General features: G+C 41.5%; 1 protein-coding gene across 4 annotated transcripts in view; it reads right to left on the bottom strand.

Moving 5' to 3' along the window:
* LOC119463692 (LIM domain-binding protein 2) overlaps positions 1-26227 on the bottom strand; it is a 293348-nt gene that overhangs the window by 13133 nt on the left and 253988 nt on the right. Inside the window, exons 6-11 of one of the 4 annotated variants that reach the window (XM_037724519.2) lie at positions 25151-25323; positions 14131-14196; positions 13409-13543; positions 7103-7192; positions 507-630; positions 9-59 (exon numbers count right to left, since the gene is read on the bottom strand). In XM_037724519.2, the coding sequence (XP_037580447.1) occupies positions 9-59; positions 507-630; positions 7103-7192; positions 13409-13543; positions 14131-14196; positions 25151-25323 (639 nt within the window). The remainder of the gene's footprint in view (positions 1-8; positions 60-506; positions 631-7102; positions 7193-13408; positions 13544-14130; positions 14197-25150; positions 25324-26227) is intronic. The other 3 variants (XM_037724527.2, XM_037724533.2, XM_037724540.2) reach the window with 3 other exon arrangements.

The raw sequence follows: 26227 nt of genomic DNA, 5'->3' as shown, positions 1-26227 counted from the left end.
CCACATACCTATATCTTGAGCTGATTTTAGGTCATTAGGGGCTCCGCGGTGTGCGACACCTGGCAGAGTCAACCAATCAAGTTCATTAACAAATCTGTTTCTTTCCTTCGCCACTTCAGCATTAGACACTCTTCAAATGACTAAAAAGCATTTGTACCATATGTCAGCAATGGCAGTGGGAAAACCATGTTTCCCACCACTGTAGTCAACTACGTCTTGAGCTTAAGTGCACTTAGCCTGAGCCACCGCTCTTTAACCGAATCCTTCCAACTGAATGAAAACAAAACAAAGAACTAGTTGAAGAATGCTACGAGAAAACTTAACAGGCTGAATAAAGATACAAAAAAAAGACACAAATAAAAAGCTGAACAAAAATTTCAGTAAAATTAAAAGAAAAATCACCAAAAACTGTGTCCTGAGCATGAGTCTAAGCACATAAGGAAAGGGATTTCAAGTGCAAGTGCAAACACAACTATTCTACTGGAAGAGTCTACAGCAGTGCTCACCTGGTGGAGCAACCATTCGTTGCCACTTCTGGAATAGTGTGGTCTTGAGGCAGTCTCGAGGGCTTAATGCATAGGCCTTGTGCCGCGACATTAGCTCTTGCATTGGCTCCAGGATGACACAAAGCTGCACAGCGATGCCCATATGCCATTAGGACAAACACATTCACCACGGCCTTAGGCCATCTTCAACCAACAACCAGGGCTCAGACAACATTTCTTTTACTTTTCATAAAAGTGACAAACGCTGCAGAGTGTGAACACAGAAGAAAATTCAAACACAGTATTCAAAAAGAATACCAATATAAAAACTGAACACTTTCCAGTCACTAAACACAAGTTGCTTTTTTTTCTCTGCCAACTATGTATAGGCAACACAAGTTTACCACACTACTGTTTCATAGTAGGAGAGCAATTCCGAACAAAAAGTTCATAAACACAACACTAATGACTGTTAGTTTATGCCTTGATTTCTCAGGATGCTGTACGTTTATTAGAATCTGAATGATCAAAATTTGTTGGCAGTTTTGTGTCTACTTTTATGCACCGATATCTGCGGCAAACTTTAAACGTTTACCATTTTGCAATTTTGTTGAAGATCAAACTGGTTAAGTGAGAATACTAGAACAATTAAAATTTTTGAAAGTGCTATATAAGACTGATTTCCCTGTAAGAGGTTGATTATTACAAGAGGAAATGAAGGGAAAAGTTCCAGTTCTTGAATTTCGCACTGAAACCTGGGTGCCGGTACACCAGTGTGATTGCACGGATTTCGAACTATTTTCTCGTACTTGGGCCACTGTGGCTCAGTAAAAGTTCTTGAAACTTGTTAAATTCAGTCTTTGACTCTTTCAGAATACAGTGCAGTCAATCTTTATCAATAACAAGTTCACCAGTTTCGAGCAGATGCTGTCAAAATCCATAATGTCACGGTGAGTTAATGCGGGAACTTGAAGGTGGCGTCGCCACCAGTCTTTTGTCCTGCATCTTTTCTGGCTTACCAAGCCCCTTTAACGGTAACAGTGTTTTTTTTTTTTTTTTTTTGCTATTGTAGAAAGGTAATTTATACCAGCTCAACTTAATTTTTCTCTTCAGTGTCCCGTTATACCCGACCCATAATTTTGTACGACATGCAATAGAATGAAATACGAGGCATGATATAAGAACACCTGTTGTGAAGCTGTGCCGTACAGATTGCAGGAGTGAAAGAAAAAAAGCATGGCTGAGTAAGAATTCAAAGGACTAATGCACTTTTTAAAATAAGCAACAGCTCAGGTTTACAACGTGCTTTGGGTAGTCAGAAGTTTCATTCTTAGCACGGTGCAATGAACGCTGGGAAAGTGTCACTTGTTAGAGGTTTCACAATGCCACAATTGCGAAACATTGTGCAAGTGTTTTGTGCGGTCAACTGCAATACAGTGGTAATTTGGAACACATGGAATGCTGAACAGCAGATTCACTGTTGTGGGGATGCGTGACTCTTGCGCGTCCCCTGATGTTGTTTTCCCCACATGGCTCCCATCTCCTGTAATCCGGCTTCGCCGCGTAGCTTTACGGCGGCGGAGTTGCGGCGCATTGCGAGAGATGGCGCTAGTGTTGCGCTGCTAAAGCCACCTAGCGGCGGGGTTACTTGGGCGCAAAAGGAAGCAGGCGCTTCCTCTTTGGGTTGTGGTCGGCGAGCGATGCAGACGTCCCACGTGTGCGCCGATCCACGCTTTGCGAGACCGTCTCGCGTGGCTAGGAGCAGGGCACCGGTATGGAAGAACACGGATCATTCGAACATGCCACCGTTCGCGTGACCGTACACGTGAACGACTAGGCGATGGTATGATAGCATGGGGCGAACATATTCGCTCGCTATCCAGTCGCGGTGAGTCGGACTTCCTTGACTTGTCGGCGCGCCCATGTGAATGTTCTATGCATGGTAATTCGGCTAGCGTGTATTAGTGTATGAGAGGTGCAATAAATGCCCTTTTGATTGTTTGCACTACTGTGTTGTCGTTCCTTTGTCCCAAGAGCATGTGTGAGACCCCACACTGTTTATATGAATGCTGTGTCTGTGCAAAGAAGTCTAAAAGTTAAGAACACTACCAGAACAAAGGGCAAAAATTCTGCATTTTCCTGAGCGCATGATTTATGTGGCACTAAGAAATCTATGCTATAGTCATTTGTGTGTACAAATTTCATTTCACGACACTGAGAAAGCGAACCTTGCTGATGCAGACACAAGTACTTCATACGTGTGAAGAAACTTCAGTGACACCTACTTACACACCCTTGAAGAAATAAAATGTTCCTTTCTGCAGATATGTCAGCATGCATGCATTCACGGACACTTAACACTTCTTCAATATTGCCAAGGAAGTGCAAAGAGTTTGCATTACTGTCAAGAGTGCTTTGTTGTCAGCAGCAACGTTTCCTGTTACATTACAACAGGTGTATGCTGAACGGAAGCATAATACGCCAATATACATGCAATTTAAGTAATAATGGGGCAGCTTTATATCAATGAAACCAATTACATGTAGTTATCACTTGCTTACACTAGTTGATAGTATAGTTACAGTAAATGAGCATATTATCAATTATCACTGAGAGATAAGGTGACATATCTTTAGCTGAGCCCAGCACCGAAACTTAGACGAATTTTAGCAGACAAAACATATATATATATATACAGTATAGACCACTTATAACGTAACCGCTTATAATGAAGGACTGGATATAGTGCGGTCTTTTCAGACTCCCGTTAAGTTTTCCATAGCACTCCATGTAGACACGTATCACTTATAGTGCAGTTGTGGGAAACGAAATACCGGTTACAGTGGGGCTGCTTGGTAGTGCGGAAGTCAGTGGAGACGGTGAACGCTCCCGTCAAACAGGTGCCCCAAGGAGTGCTCGAGGAAGAAAGAGAGACGAAGTGGAGGAGAAGGGCACATGGTGTGAACGAACAGCCAGTGAGGCTGAAACCAGAATCTTGAGTGCTAGTCGTGAAATATCACGGTGCACATAGCGAGCGAGGGCCACGAAACTGCCAACGCCGGCCAACGCTCGCTTCACGATAACGGCAGTAAACGAAATTTCAGGGAGCGGGTGGCGCCGGCACGGCATGGCAAAGGGCGGACGCGGAGACCGTGGAATGTAAGGGAGGAGGGCGGCAGGGAAGCCGATTTCGCCTCGGCAACTCCGCCGCTTCGGTGGCTCCCTTCGCCCTCCCTCTTAGCTCCCTCACTTTTGACTGTCACCGTGCGCGCCCGCCGCCACCCCAGCCGGCCCGGCGCCAGCTCCCCGAAGTTTCGTTTTCTGCCGTTATCGGGAAGCGGGCGTTTGCCGGCGTGGGCAGTTTTGTTGGCCGGCCTGAGACAGCACCGCTGCTTCCCTTTGCGCCGTAGCCGCAGCGTGCAAGGTCAACACGTGACTAGAAAGTAGAGGAAGCATAAAGGAGAAATAGCATAAAGGAGAAGGAAGGGTTCACTGCCGTTTTCTACGCGTGGCTGAGACGTCGGCACGTACACGCATGTTCCGGCGCAACGCAGAATCGGCGACCTTGCCATTTGAGAGAGGGTGACATTTGCGCCGTGTTTTTTTTTCTTTCTTTCTTTCTTTTTTGTTTTGATCGCGCGCGACGGAGTCTTTCCTAAGCTTTTACTCTACGGCGGTGCCGGAGCAATGCCGGTCGGAGGCACCGCCGGGTGATTTGGTTCGAATTAACGAGGTTCGTCTATAAATTGAATGCAAACGTTCTAGCCGTATTCCTTGACTGTCGCATACGTGTGGCGGCTCCGTGCACATGTTTTGCATATGTGCGGGCCTTGAAAATTGTTGCTTCGGTTATAGTGCGGTACCGCTTATAGTACAGATATTCGCGACTCCGGCGACTTACGTTATAAGCAGTCTACACTGTATATATATATATATGGAGAGAAAGAGAGATTTTTATTAGAGCACAGCTCTGAGGCACCCGTTCCTGCGTTGGTGTACATCGTAAACGAGCTAACGCGGCGCATAGGAGGAGATGAAAGATGGCGAGAGCAAGGAGAGCACGAGGAGGAAAGCGGAGGAGGGTGCAGCGGTAACATAAAGAGATTACGTATAGCAAAAGGGTGAGGAGGAAAGAGGAGTGCCACACGAGACATGCTCAATGGCGGCGACCAAGCATGCGGTAAGTGCTATGGAAAGAAAGCGCTGGCATGAGCTTCGGTCCCACTGCGCATGTGCTACTTAACCTGCACTGCCGCCACTAGAGAATGCACTCCCGCGCGCACCACACATTCCAGTGTTCACGCTTCCTTTCTGATCAATGAGTGACACAACCGGTTTGGAAATGCTTCGTCTGCCACTGCTGCTAAACGAGCTGTCTGAGCAGATGCTCAGCGCCGCCGCCAAGAGGACCCTGTCGTTCAGAATCTCTTTGCCACAATATATTACGAATTCGAAACACCTAAAGAGCTGCGCTCAAAATTTGCATTAGGGAGCATCGTAATCGTCAGTGAATTTTTTTCCCCCCAGCAGTTTACTTTAGGGCCCTCGACAGAACTACCTGTCAAGGGAAGCTTGGTGAACACAATTTACTTTCATGACATGAAAATTAGACGAATAGTTATAAAGAAATGTTTGCAGCTTTCGCTTTTTTTTTTTATGTGCAAGGAAAAAGTACTGCCAACTCAGTAATCCAAGTGGTAGCCACATGCAGTTGGTTCCATTTGTGTAGAGTGTTAAATTAATTTAAAAATCATGTGGACATATTGTTGGGCCAACCAGTATTACCTTCATTATAATGTTTATGCCATTTCGACGTGCCATGAAGGAATATTTAGGGAACTCCATTGATGGTGGTGCTAGCAGAACCCTACAACAAATGTAGTGCTTCACTTACGCTGTACTGGTTCTAGTCATTAGATGCTGGGATGTTGTATGATCATTCTATGTTCAACTAGTAACCTTGTCATGTTTATATGCGCTTCCAGTTCCTAAACTGCGTCAAGTGTTCCTGAATGATCCGCAATTATTTTTCTATGTACTGTCACTGTAACGGGGAAGGGCACAAAACACTATATTGTACACTTAGTAATTTGACAGGCACCAAAATATTGCATTACATTTTTCTTACAGAATGATATGCGGTACCCCTACCTTTATTCATTTTAGTTAAAAAAAATAAGAAAATGACCTTTCCTTTCTTACAGACATTTCTCAAAGCAATTATTTTTATAGGTTAGCTAAGTCTTGGATGGAAATTTTAGAAAAAAAAAAGCATTTGCTACAGATATAAAAAATGACATGCAAGTATAAGACACTAAACTGAACCGTCAATATGTTTTACACATTCAGACGTCTTGAAATACTGAGAAATCAAGGCCTCCAGTAACACATAATGCACAGTGTGTAATGCTTATGAACTAGTATTCAAATCAATCTTTTGAAATGAGACAATGTAGCATGCTTCACCTCAATTTTGTACTGCACTTTAGTGACTAAAAGGTTACTATTAGGGGTGCACTATTATTCAAAACTTTCGAAGAATTAATCGAATTAGTAACTATAAACATGAAGATTTTTCTAATACTTTTCGTATATTAAAAATTTTCGACTGAGCACAATCAAGTATAAAATTGGAGCAAAAATGCAAGCAATTCAATCACTGCAGCCTTAGCAGGCAAAAACACAAGTTTAGTGGAGCATAGAGCCAGGCTTTTCCAACTATATACCACTACCGTTCACACTCGACCAATAAGTGATTAATATGCAAACAAACTAAGTATTTGTTCCTAATGCTCCCTTTGTGCTGTAAATAAACAACACTTCGTAATGTGCTATGTATGACAGAAACTTGCCAACGTTGTGAATACTAGGATGTGGACATAACTTTATATTGGAAAAATGTATATTCATTACTTGAAGACTACTAAACGAGTGTTCAATATTCCATTCATATTTGCTTTGGCCAGGAAAATTACTATTAGCATACCCCTATTTCTGATACTGCAATAACATACATAGATGAGACATCATGCAATTCCTCTTAGAACAGGAGTCAGCAGCATTAAAAACATTTTTTTTTTCTTTATAAACACACTAAAGCTGTATGCATAATAATGCAATATGCATTTATACATACATGCAATAATAATTATTATCGTTATTTTTTCTAATGGAAAAAAAAGAAAGGAATGAAATTTTGTGTACCACTCTAGTCTCTATGCAAGAATGGTTGCTGTAAAAGAAAGCTTAGGAAAAAGAGGTCATGAGCAATGAACAAGGTAGTCAGTAACTCACTGGTTGTTCCTACCCTATAAGCTACAGCAGAACTTTAGTATGATACTGTATGTTCACAGCACCATGGCTACCATCAATACGAACACACTAAGAATTTGCTGAGAAAGAGGCAAAAAGTTCTGCATCCCAAAGTAGAAATTGTAGATGACCATTACCTCACAAAAGAATTTATATGGATGCCATTACTGGCCATTTTGTCTTGCGACTGTACCACTTTAATATGAAGTATGGCAGTTCCAGTAAGAGGAAAAAGAGCACAGGCAAGACATTCTGTACAAAATATACCAACCTGCCATCATGGCACATTTACATGGTTTACATACCCTCAAGTAATTCAGTGTAGAATTTGTGAGGCCTTGTCTCGTGATGTTCTTGGACAGCTGTTCTAACATGCCTGGGTCTTGTTGTTGAGCCTGAAAGGTACAAAGAAGCACCACACACGCAAAGTAACGCAGATGCATAATCATGCGTGAAACAAGAATGGGCACTGCATGGATTTAAAATAAGTAGAGTTATACCAACGGCCACATTTAAGTAGTTAGCGCACACTATCAATAAAGAGCGCACACCATCCTCTAGTCTTGGAGGCCATGCCTGCTCTTCCTTAGCTGACAAAACGCCCCAGATGACGACACTTTTTCTGTTTTCTATCGTTTTTCGGTCAGCACTATTGTCATAACCACTTGTCATTGCGTGTCAGCGTGCAGTTTGAATTATTAATAGAAGAGGCAAAAATAACGAGTTGGTTAACCTATCGACGCCTATGCTGCATGGCTGGACCGTGACAGTCAGTTCGAATTAATGAGGTGCGAATAAATGAGCTTTTACTGTAATACACCATGTGTAGTCATCTAACCATTAGATCGACAGAATTTTATCAAGAGGCTCTGGATAAGACTATGGCAGAGGCGTTAGAAGCTTAGGCCTTCCTCAGAACTACATTAAGGCTGGTGGGTTTCTTCGGGTCAGATAATTTAGAAACCACTGCTAGATGTGTACACAATCTATGAATACATTGTTAGCCCATAACTATGGTGCTAAGGAGCGTTAATAAATTGCTGGAATAAGGTGCATGAGGGTCAACAAAAGTACCTTCAAAAAGTTAATGTGTTACATTAAAGTTACATTGAAGTGACATTCCTTTAGAGTGGTCGGGGTTTAATAGTCACTACTCCTGACTTCTTTAAAAATTAAACAAAACTATTCAGGACTCTCAACATCTAGTAGCACTTCTGATGCCCACACTTGCCAACTCTGATATCACACTTGGAGGGATTTGTTGCACACACCCTACACTACTAAAAATTCTGGAAGAGTGTGTAGCATTACCGGTAAATAAACTTCAAATTATTTCACATTTACATTCAGAAAACATTAGTAGCTATTATTTATTGCTTATTAGTTTTGCGATAACAGGAAAGTCAGGAGTCTAATCATGCATTAGGTAATGCAACTAGCAAAAATGTTTCATTTTGCTTAATCATAGTACACCTAAAATTCTCAGCACTGACCATCAATGGCCAATGAGGGGGGGATATGTCACTGTGCTTTATCATTAGCTGCTTGAAATGAAAGCACAACAAAATTTTGTGCACAAACTGCTCTGAATAATACCGCCATGGTAAAACCTAAAAAATTACCAGAATATCTTTCCTTCCACTGAATGCTTTGAAGTGTCTCAAATGCAGCAGTAACTGCCAAACATAAGGCCTTCCACACCAGAGCACCAAGTACTGTAGCCCCAAGTTGAATATTTTGCCTAGTTGTTTCTATTTTATATGTACACATTAAATGTAAGCCAATTTTGATAAAGGGCACAAAACCATGTTTTCTTACAGTGGCTTGTTCCTTGCTTCGTTAAAGGATGCATGTTTTTGCAGAAGTATCAGCACCTTCATGTGACTTCATGTAGAGTCAATCTCGCATATGTCGAACTCGAAGGGGATCGCAAAACAGATTGATATATAAATAATTCGCAATATGAAATACATCTATCTGAACCTTATCTGAAAACTTCGCATGCCTGGGTAGTCTACCAAGATGGCAAAAAGCGAGAATTTACTAATTTGTTTCCCCAAGGCAGCGTCGAACTCACAGAAGTTTTCAGGCGAATCTTGCAAGTCACTTGTACTGCGGTACGGTCTTTCAAAAAGTGATCGTACCGCTAGCCCTAAAACCCCGTGTCACCCAGCCACGAGACCGCTGTACTGCGAATCGTGTGTGGATGTGCCCAACTGCGTGTCTGTTACAATACCCTGTTTCAACGGCAATTGTCATTTGTCGGCAACGAGTCAGTCAGGCAGATGCTGTTAGATTCGACAGTGGCTTTCCGCCTGGAGAACAGCCGAGTCCATTCCCACAAATGTGTCCCTGCTAGCACGAATGAAAAGCGTTCCGCACGGACTGTGGATCTGCGACTCACACAGCGATGAGCCTTCTGTGCCACTGCCACAATGGTCTTTCTGTGAAGGGCGGATGTGGTGTGCAGTGGTTTTGTTAAACCCAAACTGTAATGTGAAGATCTGTCCAAGTGAGAGTTGAGATCAAATCTGTTTTGGCCGACCGTAAAACCCTAAAATGCCATGCGCGGAAACTTGAAAAAATTGAGTGTCATGCACGCCTTCTTGTGGAATGCGCTTAATGGACCAAGAGGCTTATTGGACCAAGAGGCCTATTGCGATTTTGAAGCAGCATGCCAATCCTCTTTCCAATAACGAACAGCCCCAGGTAGTATGCTTCACTGCATTGCATGGCTGTGCTGCGGTGAAAGTTACTAATGCAAATCTGCCATTGTGGAGCGCAAATAAGACCCTTGCTGCATGAGCCCTCCGTATTTTGAGGCACACACCTTGCTAATTTTTCCTGCATGGTATGTACTGCCCTTCAGATTCAATGCATTATTTGACAGCATCTGCCAAAACAGTGCTGTTTCATTGGCATAAGTATTTACGATGACGCGAGAGGTGCTTGCGTCATCGTTAGAAGTGCACTTGCAGAGCTCGATATATCGAATGCGGCGGTGAACGAGATTTCGATATAAGCGTAGTACAGTGCCATACTCTTGTGTGGGATTTCCAAGGTGATGCTAGGACTGTTCACTATAGACAATAATTTGATATATCCGACTTTGATATATATGGGATTGACTGTAGTTTACAGCTTTCACACTGCACCAAACTGACAAGCATCACTTGCTGCCCCTGTGTGTGACCCATCAAACAAAGGTAGTTTCTAAGGACATAACCTGCCAATATTTCCTACCTTGACCCACATTACTGTAAAGCCATGCTTTTCAAATAAATTTCACTCATGGCTTACTGACAAAATCAGCTGATTCTATGCCGAATTAGCCCAAGCTTGAATCATTCCTGTTTGTTGGTAGTCAAAAAGTCTTGTTTATTTTGAGCTAGCATTCTATCTTTAAAGCACACAAAAGGATTCTTAGAATGATGCAGGCAAAAAGCTTCTTCCTATGGCCTTATCAAAGCATAACAACCCTCTTTGCATCCGCTTGCACACTAGAAAATAAAAACCCTGAATGCAGCTTGCTCAGATTTAAGAGAAGACGTGCCAAACACAACTTACAAGCACAGCCTAAATGTGAACAAGGGAGCTATTGTATATTAAAGGGACAATGAAAAAAAAAAAAAAAACTATAAAGTAAACATGGACCGGTAAATTATGCTTGTTGAATACTAAATAGGCAAGTCTTACCCCCGTATTCAGAAATGCATCATAACTTAAAGCTTATGTCTGACTTGATCTAAGTGACGCCTGGTGAGAATGTTTCCAGGACACTCAAAGCGTTTCCTTCGGCATGTTTGCGACAAGCGTCATTTAGATAAAGTCAAGCATGAGCTTCAATTTAAGATGCATTTTTGCATGCAGGGTTACTGTGATGCGAGGCTGGGTGAGCCAGAAAGGACGCAAAAATGATACAGATGGCAACATCAACTTTTCAAACCTCTACACTAGCTTCACATGACGTCATATTCTAAGTTACTTGTTTATAATTAAAAGAGAATTACATGGCATTTGAAAGTAAGTCAAGACTTAACCTTAGAACTTTTAGGAACTTTTCAGCTCAAAATGTTTGCTGAATATGTGAAAATATCTTGGAGCTAACGACCTCATACAGACTTCACAACAGTCAATTTGGGCACGGCATGAAAAAAAAAAAAAAAAGGAAACTTCCTTCATTTTTGTTGCTAATAATGAGTCATTTTGCACCAAATATAAGCGCATATAGTTTAGGGGGGGAAATAAAGACCCTAACATTCTTAACTAATTATTTATTTTTCTAGCTCGTCAAGCTACAGCATTTGTCACATTGATGTGAGAAGCCTTGCACTAGCAATGGGTACTGCACAAAGTGTCAGGCAAGGAAAATATTCCTACTATTTTAGGGGGCACCCTCAGTAGCCAAACAAATTAGTAAAGAGATTATTACACTGGGTTTGTTTACTAATACTGCAAGTATCAATGATGATGTAGATGTGCACATGTGAGCATTGTTGTAGTCTGGATGTGAAGTCAGTTATACATTTCACTGTCAGTTGGAAAGGGTAACAGTGCTGCAATTAACACAGGACACAGCCACATATTTATCATAGTATAGCATAGTATAGCCAATAAGTGTCTAGTCATGTCTCGAAAATTCTGTGTGACAATTCTGCTTGTGGCAGTCACTAACTTTCTAGCATGCCAAGCTTTTTACAGCGAGTACGACTCTGTAGTGTTTTCATCGTGACACACCTGATCTAACGCTGATACCACAAACATTAGCAAGCATTTAAACAACAATAAGCACACTGTCACATTAATAAAACAAGCAAGATGTCCCACTAGTGGAGTATTTGCATGCTGCACAAAAATTACTGAAGTGATGCTTGTGATCTGGTGATTTAGTTATCTGTGTTTTCAGTTCCCAGCATGAAAGCTCCATGAAAACAGTTAATAATAAGCTGTATAAACTGCATGGTGAAAGGTCCAAGTGGCCTCCTAAAAGCATGGAATCATGTTTTTAAGAGACCACATGGACAATATAACAGCAGTGCATATCACTAGCCTACAGCCACCCTAGTCGCTCCAGTGGCACATCCTTTTGAAGGCATTCTATTTCTTTAGAATTATTTCCACAAACAGTGTTAGTGCTAGTCCAGGAAGATTAGATTAGATTATGGGGTTTTACGTGCCAAAACCAGTTCTGATTATGAGGCACACCGTAGTGGGGGGACTCCGAAAATTTGGACCACCTGGGGTTCTTTAACCCTTTGAAGGTTTTTGCCGTATGTGTACGGCGGCGGTTTTCTGTCCCGCAAGGTCTTTGCCGTACGGGTACGGTTCCGATCCTCCGTTTGAAATTTCGCGCCATAATGACGATGCATGCTTACCGGGAGGTGCTGCCACCTTTTAGGACTTACAAGAAGCGTTTGACATTTGTGCTACCTTCTTGCGGAGATAAACAGAACTGATTTCTAGTTTCAGCGCGTGCGTCGCGCAGACTGCGGCAACACCGCTTTCGCGCTTTCGGTTCCGCCGCGTGATCGCAACGGAGGCGCGCGAAACGTGAGTTTTCTCACTGTCGGCACTGTCTTGCAGTGGCGCTGAAGTTGATTTCTATATTGAGTGGCGCTGTCTTAGCTTGTTTATCAGCGCCGCTCATGAGGTATTCTCTCTCTCTGCGGCAACGCGCTTACGCGGTTCCGGTTGCGCCGCGTGATCGCAACGGAGGCGCGCCAAACGTTAGTTTTCTCTCTGTCGGCACTCTCTTACAGGGGCGGCGGAAGTTGATTTCTATCTTGATTGGCGCTGTCTTAGCTTGTTTATCAGCGCCGTTCACGAGGTATTCTCGCTCTCTGCGGCAACGCGCTTACGCGGTTTCGGTTGCGCCGCGTGATGGCAACGGAAGCGCGCCAAACGTGAGTTTTCTCTCTGTCGGCACTCTCTTGCAGGGGCGGCGGAAGTTGATTTCTATCTTGATTAGCGCTGTCTTAGCTTGTTTATCAGCGCCGATCACGAGGTATTCTCGCTCTCTGCGGCAACGCGCTTACGCGGTTTCGGTTCCGCCGAATGATCGCAACGGAGGCGCGCGAAACATGAGTTTTCTCTGTCGGCACTCTCTTGCAGATGCGGCGGAAGATTTCTACCTTGATTGGCGCTGCTCTTTGATTGGCGCTACCTTGATTGGCGCGATAAGGCGCTGTGCGTAGAACCGTGTTTCAAGGAATACCACACTCTGAAATATTATTGAACATTTGGAGTTCTGAGTGATGCCGACATCAAAATACTGTTTCTAATTTTTTTTCACTATTTATTCCCGACTTTATACATTTTTTACATTCAATATCCGCAATAAAGTAATTTGACCATCTGGGAAAGTTTTTTTCAAAATAATTCGACCTTCAAAGGGTTAACGTGCACCTAAATCTAAGTACACGGGTGTTTTCGCATTTCGCCCCCATCGAAATGCGGCCGCCGTGGCCGGGATAGTGCTAGTCCAGGAAGGCAGATAAAGTTATGTGCCTCCCTATACAGTCTTTGACTCAACTGTCATAAAATAATTTAATTATGATGCATCTCTGGAATGCTATACTATATGTTTAGAATAAAAAGTTTGAGCAACGTACCGCATATCTCACCTGGATGGCAATTAGACTTCGTGGAACCAGCTCTCTATGTGTGCGTGTTGCAAAGTGCCAAGACTTGATGCGCATCAGATCATCAAAAGTGAACTCAAGGATGAGGCGGCCCTCTGTGCAAACCTATATGAAAGGCAGAGCCAGAAAAGCAGCTTTTAATGCACCATTACACACGGACACCTAAAACAGAGCACTATAATGTCAATAGCTAGATGTGTAAAAAAAAAAAAAAAAGAGAAGAAGAAAGCAACCGGGACATTGCACAGCTTTTTGCAATAAAAAAAAAGCAAGCACACAGGTCATGCATGAAACGTACAGCCACACAGAGTTGAAGTTTTCAGAATGCAGTTGCCAAGAGATATCTGAATTGCTTCACAGCCTACTCAAGGAGTTGAGAATCAAACAGAATTTCCACTTGTGCAAGCAACAGATCTAGTACCCCTTTCACATCCAGTCTGCATGCTCAGGTGTTGAAGGAAATAAAATTAGTCTCAACTCTATTCTAAAAACTTCTGTGAGGAGCTGCAGTCTATAGCATTTACAATAATCTAAAATGAATGTTCCAAAGCAGACTATTCCTCTACAATATGTATATGGTTGAACCAAAAAGGAATAAGGTCATTTTTAAAGCTCGTTATTATAGTGTAGCATTATAGAGTTCTGTAAAAGCACTCACACATTCTGAACATGTATTTTATGGTATCACTTACAATGACAGCATTGTCTTTGGCAAGTTGCTCCTTTAGGGGATCTGTTGGGTACTGCCCACCAAGGCCCTAAAATAAAAAAAAAGAAAGAAAGTGGAAGAAACTTGCAATAAACTAAAACAAAATTTATATCAGATAATGAATATCCAGCAACCAGAGGAAAATAAAGCAACCAAAACAGACACTTTATCTAGCAATACTCAGAGGAATCCATAATTTCTAGCATCTTAGTGCTTTCTATCCCCCCCCCCCCCCCCCCTCTCTCTCTCTGCTGCAGTGCAGCAAATCCCGGTCAACTTTAGCCAAACTGTATGCAAATACTTTGACAAAGTTTTACTCCCCTTCGCTTCCTCCAAAGGGGCGGGAAGCAGTCTGCAAAGGCCCGCCCTTTAATCAATACCAAGGAGGGGACAGAGAGTGAACCGAGAAGCCAAAACACGTGGAGCAGTTGCCGTGGCAACGGGATCAATACAGTCAGCTCGCCATGGCAACCCAATCAATTAAGGGTAGGCCTCCTCTCCCATATCCTCAGTCGGAGCAGACTCTTCTCCACCTGACCCCCACCTGAGCAACAGGTCATACTACTGAAACTCCCTCCTAGCTCCCACATTACAGAAAATACTGCACCGGCTTAAGCACATCTTCACAGACAGTAAACTAGCTTTACCAGTGAAGTAAATATCACAGGCAGCTTTACATGGTAATAGCACTCGCACGCTTATGACCACTTTCTGCAAATCTTGGTTCACATGCTAGGCCACACCAAAATTTGGCCACCTCAAATACCAGGAAAGCAACATTAATTTCTCAATTGATTTAGCAAGCCCAAGACTAAACAAAAGATATGCAAAAAAACCCACACCAAACAATGGCACTGTGCATATTAGACTACTGACAACAATCCAGGATGATTTGAATAAAGAATCAAAGTTTAAAGAGCACACATTCATAGTCATATTGCTTAGGTGTGACTGTCCTATATTTCATAGGGTGCCCACATATTTAGCCAGAAGACCCCCTTGCACTCTCAGGCTTGCAGCACAGCCATGACAGCACTCTTGAAGTACACAAAAGTCCTGAGGAATGTAGATGTTTGGCCTTGTTAATGAGGCATATTGAAGAACATTCAAGCCCAACAGACCCAGATGAAGCAAGTGGACCCACATAAGCCACTTGCATTGCTAGTGTCACCTGTTGTGTTTGAATGTTCTTCAATAGCTCTGAAGAAGCTGGCAATGCTTGCAACACAAAAGCACACATGGATCAGTGCGGATGAGAGTGGAGCCTCAACAAATAATAACAATTACAATAAAGCATTATTGGGCAACATTCACTTCCAACACAGGTTCGTACTACCCTGAAAGTCTGAAAAGATTAATAAGCTTGCAGCCGGGTAGCAGTAAAGATAATTAGGCAGAGCATCATCAGTGAGTGGAAAACATTTAAAAATCCTCGGGGAGAAAACACTTTTTATTATGGTTGCTATCATATGCATTGGCTATGTCCTATAAATAAGGAGAATCTCCATCGGCATATTTCTGCAAAATGCAGACTTCAGTGTACCAACACAAATTCTGGAAGCAAAGAATGGGCTATGAACTTTAGCACCATTAGGGAAACCATTATGAATAACTAACATTATTATAAAGATCAAAGAAACTTTCCAATTACAAATGTGTTTCCAATGAAATGACATCCATAAGCATGGCTCAGTAAGAAATGTTAGCACATGAACTATTTATTAACCAGGAAAAGTAATTTGAGTGTTTTTTTTTTTCAGTTTCTAAACAAAAATACTAACATAAAAGCAGGTTAACTGCCCAATCATAATTTAGCATTTCTTGGCATGACACCACTTTTACGTTGCATTAACTGAATAACATGCTGCTGCTAAATACATAAATAATAATAAAAAAAGAGCCTGTTCACGAGATATACAAAAAGAAAAAAATAATCTTGTTTCAATTCATAAGTTTTGCATTTCCAGCTGCACAGTACATGCACTTTCTTTAACACCTGACAGCAACACCATCTGCTCAACTGAATTACAATAAAAAGAAACCCAAGTCAAGTTTATTTTTACCCTTAGAGTACAGCAGCTTTTTCACTGATTGAGATTGTGCACCATAATATGCTAAAGTGTATTAATTCACTGTTTAACATAGTCAGATGTGTAAGCATGCCAGAACAGTTTTCCCATATTTAACTAGTTCGGTACAGCACTTGTGTTGTACTGTGTTATTTGGCCGTCGTTTTCTACAAGTGTTTGCCACATCCCATGTTCCCAAGCACTCATCCTACAAATCTAAGAAGCAAGCACACTGCGATTATACCACTAAACATAGTTCATAGTCTTTCAACACCATAGTATGCCTATGAATAATGGCACGCTGATACAGGTCAAACCGTTCTTATTGCAATCTGAAACACATCTTAGGTGCAACATTAGGTGCAGACCCTTGCATCAAGGGGCACATTCTTTAATTGGGTGGTTGCACTCCCCGTATTCTAGTAGAACTACAGCTTCACCCATATTGGGCGTGATGGCCACCACTGGAAGTGCCAGTGCTGCAATCATTCTTGCGTCGAAAGTGGGATCACGTGATATTGCTTCACCGCGGCGAGAACGCACACAGCAATTTTATTCCGCGATTTAGGATGTTTATTTAATTTTAATTGCCCATTAGTTTAGCAGCTTGTCCTTGAATAGTACTGACTACCGTATTAGAACAAAAACAAAGTTGCTGGTGGCCTTCTACATTATCTTTAATAGACTCGTCATCGCGGAATATATCCAGCCAATGCCAAGGTTTGTTCTTGTTTTGCCCAATTTTTCATTCAGAATGCAGCGACAACACCTGGTGTATTCAAAAATAAACTGACCAGAAATTTTTTAGACCGCCTGAATGAGTTAAAGAAGAGGGCTACTTGGAATTTTGTTTTCACTAAGTTTACTTGTCAAACATTTTCAGCATTCAAGACGCGGCCAGATTAGAGTTGGTGACAGCGATAGCTTTAGGTTAAAAAAAAAGTATTAGACGTGTTTTTTTTTTATCATATAGAGTAAATAAGGATGGCCTTGACTACTACAAGATACAAAAAAAGCGCTAAAGCTATGTCTACGTCAAACTTATCATACAAAACAAAACTATGACAGTAGTTTGGTGCTTTTCTTTTTTTTCTTTTGTACTTTTGAAACGTCGGCTGTGATAAAGCTGAAAAATTACAGCAAGTTTCACTGTCTGTGTCATGGTGCACTGGGGCAGGTGTGAAGAGATAAAACTATGTAACAATACGCTTCTTATGCAAGAAATTAATAAGGGGGCTCACTGATAAAACCTAAGAATGCCACTACAGAGATTTATCTACCAACGATGCTGCTGGTAAGTGAGGAAGACACTTCCTGCGTAAGGTTATGCACAGATTGGAGCTGCATTTCATGGCACACAGATGGCAAAAGATAATCTGACTGAACCTAACGATGCGATACAGGCGTGTGCACACGTTGTCCGAGAGAAAGTAAAATAAGAATAATAAGAATAATAAAATGTACCAGTAAATCAGGAACATCTACAGCAAGATCCCTTAACAAGCTCAAAACCAACTAAACAACGTAGACATACGAGATAAGTCGCTGTGCCACGGGCATGACTGGCTGCATTAGTCGAATATATCACGCTTTTATATTCGATTGCTTTACACTTGCGACTGGAAATTGTTATTTCTACATGTATATGCATGCTGTAATCTTTGCTACAAGGTTTAACGACCGCTGAGCTTCCGTAGAAGCTACCATGCTTTTTATGTTGGCGATAGTACAAAGAGCAAAATATGGCCCGAACTGGCACAGAGAAGGACCAGATATTATGATGCAGTGCACAAAACCTTAAAATCAAAACAAAGAACAAGCACTGTTGCGTAAAACAACTACAACTAAACGAAACTCCATGGTAGTACAACGCAAAACTAAGCACATACGACGGCGCTGTAGCAGATGCTCCGACATGTTATCCAACTTTACATGTCATTCAGGTGCTGCTGGCAGATGGTGCCACGGTATGTCCTTGCGCCCAATAGTGGCAATTACTAAACTTCCCTTACATCACATTAATGACTATTACAATACAACATTTTTTTTCTAGTTTCATTCAGAATTATAAGCATACGTAATGCAGAACCTCATTAATTTGAACTACAAGGCGACTGTAAAATTAACACAACAAAGTTTGAACAAGAGAGAGCCCTTTTGAATATTGCACTTGGTAATGTTTGCGGTACAGCACACACTACGGTCACTGACCAATAATTTGCAAAAGTTGAAGACTGGGCAAGTTGGTATGGCATACTTGCCAGTGAAAACCGCACTGAATCACTTACCACAAAAGAAGAGGTACCTCAGAAGAAGAGGAACATACACTCTGTGTGTTATTTCGTGTTACATGATTCAATGCGCTTTTCACTAGCAATAATTTGCAATCGACAGGGATCATCTGAACACTTGAATAAATGGACTGTGAAATATTGAATTCGCTAGAAAATGTCTTTATTCCACAAGAGGCCAGAAAGACCTGTCAAAATTTTGCTGCACGCATGCACATATGCTCGCATACGACCTGGTCAGTCTGTATTTTGACCATTGTATGGTGTCCCAAATCCACCAAATCTCCATCCCCTGCAACCTAAACATAGGCCAACCGCACTCCGATAGCCGTATGATCATGGGTTTCTTTGCAACAGTCAGTGTCCGGCAGTTCCCTCACTTAATCGCTGCCTTCTTCAATAGAGACATTGAGGGTAAAGAGACATCGAGGTAAACCGCTTGACGATTGCAACTAATAAAATTTATAATAGCAGACAAAGAACTTGCCATAGATCGTGTTGCAGTTTAACACTTAAATGAACAAACCTAGATGCCCAGAATTCGAGTGACAAACCACAAGTGCACTTATTCACAACTTAGCGGCATGGATTGGATTGTGCCATGATTTAGGCGAACTCGGCTATGACCGTATCAGCTAAGTGACTAGGCAGGCCGTTACTTTCGGTTTCAAAGAGGCGCCAGCGACATATCAAAATATCACTTTTCTGTTCGACTCGGTCAACTCAGTGGCCAAATTGGCACGTGGTCATCCAGGTACAGTGGAACAGAGTCCAAATTCTCAAACGGCGCAGCCGGTAAGGGGTCTTAAATTTCCTCGACGCTGTCCGAATTATTGGTCAGCAACTGTACAGTATCATGAAGGCCTAGTGCCTTAGCATGAAATTTTAGGAAGCCCTGCCTCAAAAGTTATAGATCCCTGAGCGAGTGCAGCTAATTCGAATGCAATGGGAAGGATAAAAGCAATGGTGTGCCCCGTGGACTATGTGCCTATCAGATAATGCCACAGCATTTAGCGCTGATCATTCATTGGCGATGTGGAACACCTTAAAGCCCAATTTTTACTCCATCATTAATTTGCTTGTCCGTTCCGCGCGCAGAACACAATGACAGTATGCTAATACAGGCTTGCACGGTAATTTACACCACTTCCATGAAGAGGCGGTGTATTCACTGTGGGGCTAACGTATAACGCAAAGCTAAAAGACAAAATTTCCATGGTATGAATTATTACAGTAGCTAGCGATCAGATCTTGGCCTTAGGCTTGGGTTTGTCCGAAAGGCTGTCTGTGAGAGCAAAAAATTTTGTTCAAAATAACTGTTGCACGGTCCTAGAAGTTCGAATTTGCGGAAGTTTTTCCCTATTCAAATACATGCGACTCTGCTAGCACCGTAAATTTTCCGTCAATTTGAATGAAGAGATTTCTAATTACTGGGACTACACTGTACAATGTAAATGTTGGTTTTTCTGGTGCAGTAGCTCTGCCAACTGTATGTAAAAAAACAAGCTTAAACAAACAAGCTAAAAAACAAAAAGAGAGCAATAAAAAAAAAAAAAAGATTAAAATCAAGACATCATTTTGGTCATGCAGTATGTTAGATATGTAATGCACAATGACAGATATAGCAATGCATTTCCACCACAACTGAAAACTACAGGCAATAATGAGAACAACTTGGTCAGAGCTGTGCTCACCTTTGCCATGGGAAATTAAAACACTTAAATTTACATGGTGCAGGCTGATGTATCATGTAGTCACATTTGCATCACTGCGTTTGGAACTAAACCCTGCTGAGGTGCTTATAGCTACTTAAACCCACTGGCATCTTGCTCCTGTACACCAGGCTATTTTCTTCCTCTACCAACATTACATACAAGTCTGTAAAAGCAAACCCTTCAGCCAAAATTAAAAGACCAAGACAGACCATACAAATTATCTGCAATATATTTGAGGCCACACATTACCAGTGAACAAAAAGCCTACTAACAATCAACACAATGACAAGAAAACTGTCAATGTGAATGCCTGCTTGTGCTTTTAATACACAGGATGAAATGCTGCTGGTGCCTAGTTTTCAGTCCCTTACTAGACTAGATCCCCACAGTAAAGGAGTAAAAAATTTGAATTAAGCAAAGTAAAATGTTCCAACACAACAAACCCTTCTAGAGTACTCGGAAAGCAGCAAATAGATATGAATATGTCTGGGAAGAAAATATTCAAATTAAAAGCCTTTGAACAGTTTACAGGACAACAATAGCACACACTTTTAGCATAACCATTGAAATGGGTAGCATATTGTGGGAGGCTAACATGACAAAGTCGAAGACAATAGATTCATCAAAGGCTGCTGCTCCAGAGAGACAACCCTTTTTAGAATGTAAAACCAATGAAGGAAGCAATATAAGTTTTTTAGCAATCTATAGTGACACTCTCATGGTACTGTTCACAGCAATTTTCACCTGAATCAACTAAAATACTAGTATTCCAGCATTTCAACAGGCACAAAGTCATTATCATTATTTATGAGACTACTAGTGGTTCAATTCAAGATGGATGGTTAAATCTTATCTGCTGCAGTTGCATCGCCTTAACCCTGCATCAGGCACCTGAATTAGAAGTGCTACAGACTAGACAAAACACAGGGAGGCCACCTTGTGAGTGTGAAGTCTGGAACACTTCAATTTACAGCGAACAAACCCAGCAACACAAGATACTATACAGAAGTTTTTATGTTGTGATATGCTCCACATATGCCTGAAGAGCATGAAAACAAAGTAAAAGCACAAACTTTTTTCTAGACCTACACTGTACTGGCCAAAACCCCAACGCAGAGACTGTAGCAACATTCCTCTATAGCAACATGGCAGAATAGCTTCAAGTTTAAATATAAAACAGATCAGCCTGACCAACAAGTTGTGTTTAACGTTTTATGCTAAGGACAGTATTGCAGCCACATAATGTAACAGCGGCTTATTATTTGCACAGCTGTTGAATCAAAACTTAAACTTAATATTTCAAAGTGCAGTTCTTTGGTTCACTAGTAAAAAGTGACTTTATCCAAATATGCATGTGAAAACTATCATTTATAGATTTAATATGTTCAATAATAAGTCAATAAAAGAGTTTGTTCCTCCCATTGATGGGCCAGAATTATCAGTGTGAGGACGGGCCACGTGGGCCTACAACTCATCTTTGAGACACTTAGTTTTACTTTGTTTTAACCAGCAATTGCAGCTAATATATATGGAAGTCATACATTCACTAATGTTCATCTACATGGTACAGCCTCCCGCATTTTGAGCTATATCATGCGAGAACACTATCATATGGTCATACGTTGTCCTGAAGGGAACATCGCATTAGACGACTATTGCACAGGAGATTGTTTAGTGCACTTGAGAGTACTTCTGCTGGTCTCGCTGATTATCTCCGCTTAAAGGCGCTAAAATGACGCATGATGGACCCTCGCGCGATATAGCTAAAAATTAGGGAACATCAGCCTATATAACAACTATGTTCAATTAAAGAAAGTAAGAAGTCCCCAGATTTCAAACTACACCAAATAACCACCAACAAGACAGGAATAATTAAAAATAAATTTAACATGATGCCCACGTCTAAGCAACACAATATTTACCCCTAGAACATGCATTTACAACTTAAGTAGGCAAAATAAACAGTCACTCTGCTGCAATGTCACATCTTACTACCAAATGAACACAAGCTCATGACATTACTCAATGCACAATAAATGGCAAGCATTAAGGCTACAACAACTGCACACCTTCCTGCATCGTCTTGTTTTGTTTTGTTTTTTTTTTGACAAAGGCACATGCCCTGCAGCAATGAACAGCAACAACGTCATTTTGAAGAAAGTTTTAGCTGCATTACGTGTACTATTAGTAGTCACATATTCAAGAACACCCTGCATGCTCGAATCACATACTTCTACATGCAAGCCTCTACTCAAGCATCTTTGTTCATCCTTGCACTGACAGCCCAACAAGGATTCACTGGTTTGCACACACTCACAGGGTCAGCGTCTCTTAGTCATTTTTGCTAAAGCACCTGGCAAAGGGACCATTCTTTATTTCTAAGGAGAAGCCACCAAATGACCGAACCATGGCCTAGGCCAATGTAGTTAGCCATGCAAGTGCTGCAGAGAGTTGGCAACTTATTCCAATACCGGTCATTGTGGCCATAGTAAATCAAAAGTGCTTTTGTGAAATATGCTGCACGAGGACATGTTGCTGGGCTAGACGGCTAGATAGAGCATTACTTTACTTCTCTTTGGATGCCTAGAAGACTAGAGCCACATTTGCAATGCACTATTATACTCCTGTTAGCATTATAGGCATACTACTGTGTATATTAATACAGTAGATGTGGTACAGTGGGCAAAATATCAGACCACCTACCGTGGTGGCATAACGGCTTTGGCATTGCATTTAGCAATGTAGCAATGAAAGCGCCCAAAGGCGCGGGATCTAATCCCGGCCGCTGCAGCCACATTTCAATGGAGGCCAAATACAAAAACGCCCACGTACTGTGCATTGGGAGCATGTTAAAGAATCCCAGGTGGTCAAAATCAATCTGGAGTCCGCCACTACAGCGTGCCTCATAATCATATCCTGGTTTTGACACTTCAAACCCCATAATTGTAATTAAAATATCAATAATTCAGCCAGTCAGCCCATCGCATGAGTTCCAAAAAATTTAATTGGAACAGACCTCCAAGCAGAAAAGTAAACCATTCTACTCAAGTTCAAAAGTTGCTTTAACAATAGTGACAAGGTAGAAAACACAACCAGGGATTGCATTTTTCAGGTCTGAGCTTGTACCTGGAACTGTAGGCTAGATCATGAATGAGCATTTTGTTTTGTATTTAAATAACATGAGCTTCAACCAGTTTGCCTTCATGACCTGTAATGCAGGAGCCATGCATCAAACTATAACATTGCCACGTGATGATTTTGTATGTGACAATAACCAACACAGGCAGTGATTAGTGCAAAAGTCAATCTTAGCCAGTAAAAAAGAAGGTTCTAAGTGGACACTGAGCTGCTATTGCCCATTATTATAAGAACCCTTGATATGCTATTTGTGTCACTTGGGGCCATGTTTTGCGACAATTAATGCCATTTTCCACGCTTTTTGTCAATGGCCCACATGCTGCCACTTTTGCTAGCATTTTGCCTGCCACTCAGTGCAACAGATGATAATGAAGAAATGAAATTCATTTGTACAAAATAAGTCCCTTGGTGTACCTATCTAAGGCACTGAGACGCAGCTTTTGCTTGCTTTTCAAGTGCCACTGTCGTAACCCGAAATTGTAAAATGGCATATCTTGCTGTTTCACCTCCTTTTAACTAGCTCATTTAACACAACTAATACTGATATAATCACCACAAGTACACTGTTCTGCAATAGCACCTTGCCTGCATCTATTATATTATGTGTATAATGTCAAAGCGACTACTTCATGTCATACAATCACTCTATATGCATTCGCATCATAATACATCGTTAGAACAATGCGATGCTTGTATATGCTGTTGAATAAACCAAAATTGCATGCAAGACCAGTCTGTTAGCAACTAAAAATGGACATCCACAAGTCATTCATATTGCTTTCATTGGAATTTTGCACCAGTGAAATACTAAGCACCAACGAATTGCACTGCACTGAATCCAAGCACACGGTGAAGCAAAGTGGGGCTGCAAAAGTGCCCCTCTGTAGGAAGCGTACTCGACTCTTTGTAGGAATTGAGTATGTGACACACCAAAGAAGAAGTTAAAAGAGAAGCTCAGATGCTGTGACATCAAAGCGCTGCAAATTTCGGGCTTCAACTAGTTACACTAACTTCTTTCACAGTTCTTCAGCCAGTGAACCAATACCCTGCTACCATGCGGTATCATAACCAATATAGTAATGTGTGTACCGTTTTTGAGCACTGTTAAATGAAACAAGTGAGCGAGTGAGTAAGAGAATTATAAAGGTAAGAGCTGCAGCATTTCCTTGTTCCAATGGCAACCTCAGCATCGACCTCAGCCAGCAGCTGATTAAACTGTAAGTGGCCATTTGCTGTGGTCATCCCTACTTAATGACATTATTTGGGCAAAATTAGCTGCCGATTTCATTTTCTTGAATCTGCGGAATCCCACAGCAGAGCAAAACAAAAAATGAAAGCGCCCATATTCTCTTAGAGACAGCTGCACGTGAAACTTTGCACACTGTGAGTGCCAGCAGCCGAATTAACCAAAATTGTTTTGAGATCAGGCCCTACAACAATACCACAAGTGTCTGATGATGCTATCCCCCAAATGTATTCCTGATAGCTCCTCAGACGTAGTAGCTACTAGGGCTTAACAAATTTACAAATTCATAGCATTCATAACCATTCTGCAACAAATACAGAACATTTAAAAACTGTAAAACATGGTTCCCCAGAAGGCTGCTGTGTACCAATACACACACACTACATTAATACACTACAATATATTAATTATAGCTAAGAGATAACATCCTGGTTACAAAAAGGAAAAGTGTAATTCACCACATCGAAGCAGCATGCAGATTGCCATTGAAGGCACACACTCTCCCTACTGCCCTCCCATGTTCGTGTTTATCATGGACACTCACCTTGCTATAAGGAGACTTCCCATGGTGTGTTACCATGGTGCACTGGTCACAGTCCAGTGTGATAGTGGTGTTGTGAAATGACTCTTTGGGGTGTTTTAGGTTAAAGTAAAGATCCGTGACGCCGCCCTCGAATATGCTCCGGAAGTAGCGTGGAATAAGGGTCCGTCCAATGGCTGTGGTGAGTAACAAAACGTATTATGAGGCAACAAACATGGCAATAAGAACGTAACTTTTTTTCTTTTAGCCATAAGGAATCTGACAGCATTTGGTAGGGGATGCCCAAATACATAAAACGAGTTCTGCAGTAACACACTCATGGATCGTGACATGAAAATCAAGTCAACAAGCTAGCATTCGTATGAAAGAAGCTCACCCACATCTATGGTTGCTCTGTGGGCTGCTGTGTACAGTTAAATAGTCATTTAACATTGTGCCACTTGGAAGAATGAATAAAAAATTGGGTTTCTGACTGCCATGCACTACAGTTGATATTTGGCGGCTGTGTCACCTAAAGCTGCACAAGCAAGCCAAATACTCAGTCTACTTCCCCCTTCTCAAGCAGAACTTTTGGCTGATTGACATCTGCCAGCTACAAAACACTTTATGTACCTCCAAAAAGCCTACATTTTAAGGTTACCTTACAATGTACCCCTCCTCTCACAATTCTTTTTTTTTTCCCCAAGCAGTGCATTACAATATCCGACATGGCCCCCAGGCCACTGGCACAAAAAAACACCCCAAACTGCACAGTTAACTAGGAAAGTGAAAGCTTTTCCGACGGTTACCGAAACAAGCTGCTAAGTAATTCACAAGGTCAAATGAGCAATGATCACACAGAAACATTTAAAAGGTGGCATGCAAGTAAAATACAAACAACCGATGCTTTCTGAATAAAAATTGTACAAATATCTAAGATTCGAATAAGAATTAAATATTTTCCATATTCAATTCATATTCAATTCAAGAATTTGGTAAGAAGCAATCTAGCAATACCTTATGAGCGAACATACTAATCCACTATGATTAAAGGCATTTACATGGGAAAAGAAGTGCTGGTGGCATTATTGGTCACCTCAA

Source organism: Dermacentor silvarum, chromosome 1 (assembly GCF_013339745.2).
Source record: "Dermacentor silvarum isolate Dsil-2018 chromosome 1, BIME_Dsil_1.4, whole genome shotgun sequence".
Lineage (NCBI taxonomy): Eukaryota > Metazoa > Arthropoda > Arachnida > Ixodida > Ixodidae > Dermacentor > Dermacentor silvarum.
Note: the sequence above shows the minus strand (reverse complement) of the source record. Positions and strands in the feature narration are given on the sequence as shown.